Source organism: Chrysochloris asiatica, unplaced genomic scaffold (assembly GCF_000296735.1).
Source record: "Chrysochloris asiatica unplaced genomic scaffold, ChrAsi1.0 scaffold00377, whole genome shotgun sequence".
NCBI classification, from domain to species: domain Eukaryota; kingdom Metazoa; phylum Chordata; class Mammalia; order Afrosoricida; family Chrysochloridae; genus Chrysochloris; species Chrysochloris asiatica.
The window spans coordinates 1,929,032-1,930,196 of NW_006408895.1; the positions used below are offsets into that span (position 1 = coordinate 1,929,032).

The following is a 1,165-nucleotide window of genomic DNA, read 5'->3' on the forward strand; positions in this document are numbered from 1 at the left end:
TGTAACATGACATGCTGCTCGTTGAAGTATTTGTCCAAGTAGTATATCTGCTTGTGGGCCATCCTGCCAACAGTGCAGCAGGGCAGCTGAGCCAGGAATGCAAAGAAGGGGAGAAGCAAAACAAATAACAACCCTAGGACACTGCTACAACCTAAGTTTGCAATCAGTTCTTAAGGAGAATGAATTAGGACAGTAAAGACATAATAAATATTAAACCTCACTCAATGCACTGGTTTTGGTAAATTTTTATTTTTATATTAACATTTTAATAGAACTTAAATGATCTTATATTACTATATTAAACACACTGTTGTTAAGTGCTTTCCAACTTATAGCAACCCTGTATAGGGTTTCCAAAGAGAGGCTGGTGGATTTGTACTACCATCTTTATGGTTAGCAGTCCAGTGCTTATCCTAGAGTGTCACATCAAGACTCTTTTAAAATAATATACTATAATAAGGTATTTAAATAGAAAAGAAACATCAGCAGTTAATATATGTTAGTGTAATTTGGCAATAATTTAAGGTTTTAAGATTTTGTCAAGTCTTTAACCAAGTTTATCAATTTCATAGTTGTTTATTTGTGTAGTACCACCCATGATGGTACACTTTTGTTTTTGTTCATAAGGAAACATTTTTTCATTGCTAAGATACAATTTGATTTCTTTCCTTTTAAGGCTCAAAATGTCTGCCTTTGTCCACAACTATTTAACTTTGTCTGATAATGCTTGCAAGACATTATGGGTTTCTCGAGTGTTTACTGATAAAACAATAGCTTACATACAAGCCTGAATGACTAGTAATGCTCTTACTTAGTGAAGTAGTGCTGGTGGCATAGTGGTTAATGGCTCAGTTGTTAACTGCCATTCCACAGAAGAAAGATGCGGCAGTCCATTTCCATAAAGTTTTACAACTGGGAAAACCCTGGAGATGGGGAGCAGATCTACTCTGTTCCCTATAAGTCAGAATAATTTAATATGCAAGGGTTTTGTTTGGGTTATATATATACTTAAATGAGATTAAAGAGGTGGGGCTAGATGGCAGCTAGGATGGAGGTGCAGTGAGGTTCACTGTCAGCAATAGTACAGAATACCAAGCAAAGCAGATCCAGCACAGAGTTCCAAAACTCGGACCACATAGATAGGATTATTTACAAAGTTTGAAGG

At 36.0% G+C, this 1,165-nt stretch overlaps 1 protein-coding gene across 1 annotated transcript in view; it reads left to right on the forward strand.

Moving 5' to 3' along the window:
* The window catches only part of LOC102821396 (alcohol dehydrogenase E chain-like), a 225,387-nt gene that overhangs the window by 14,945 nt on the left and 209,277 nt on the right, over positions 1 to 1,165 (forward strand). Inside the window, exon 3 of the mRNA XM_006876381.1 lies at positions 677 to 743. Coding sequence (XP_006876443.1) covers positions 677 to 743 — 67 coding nt within the window. The remainder of the gene's footprint in view (positions 1 to 676; positions 744 to 1,165) is intronic.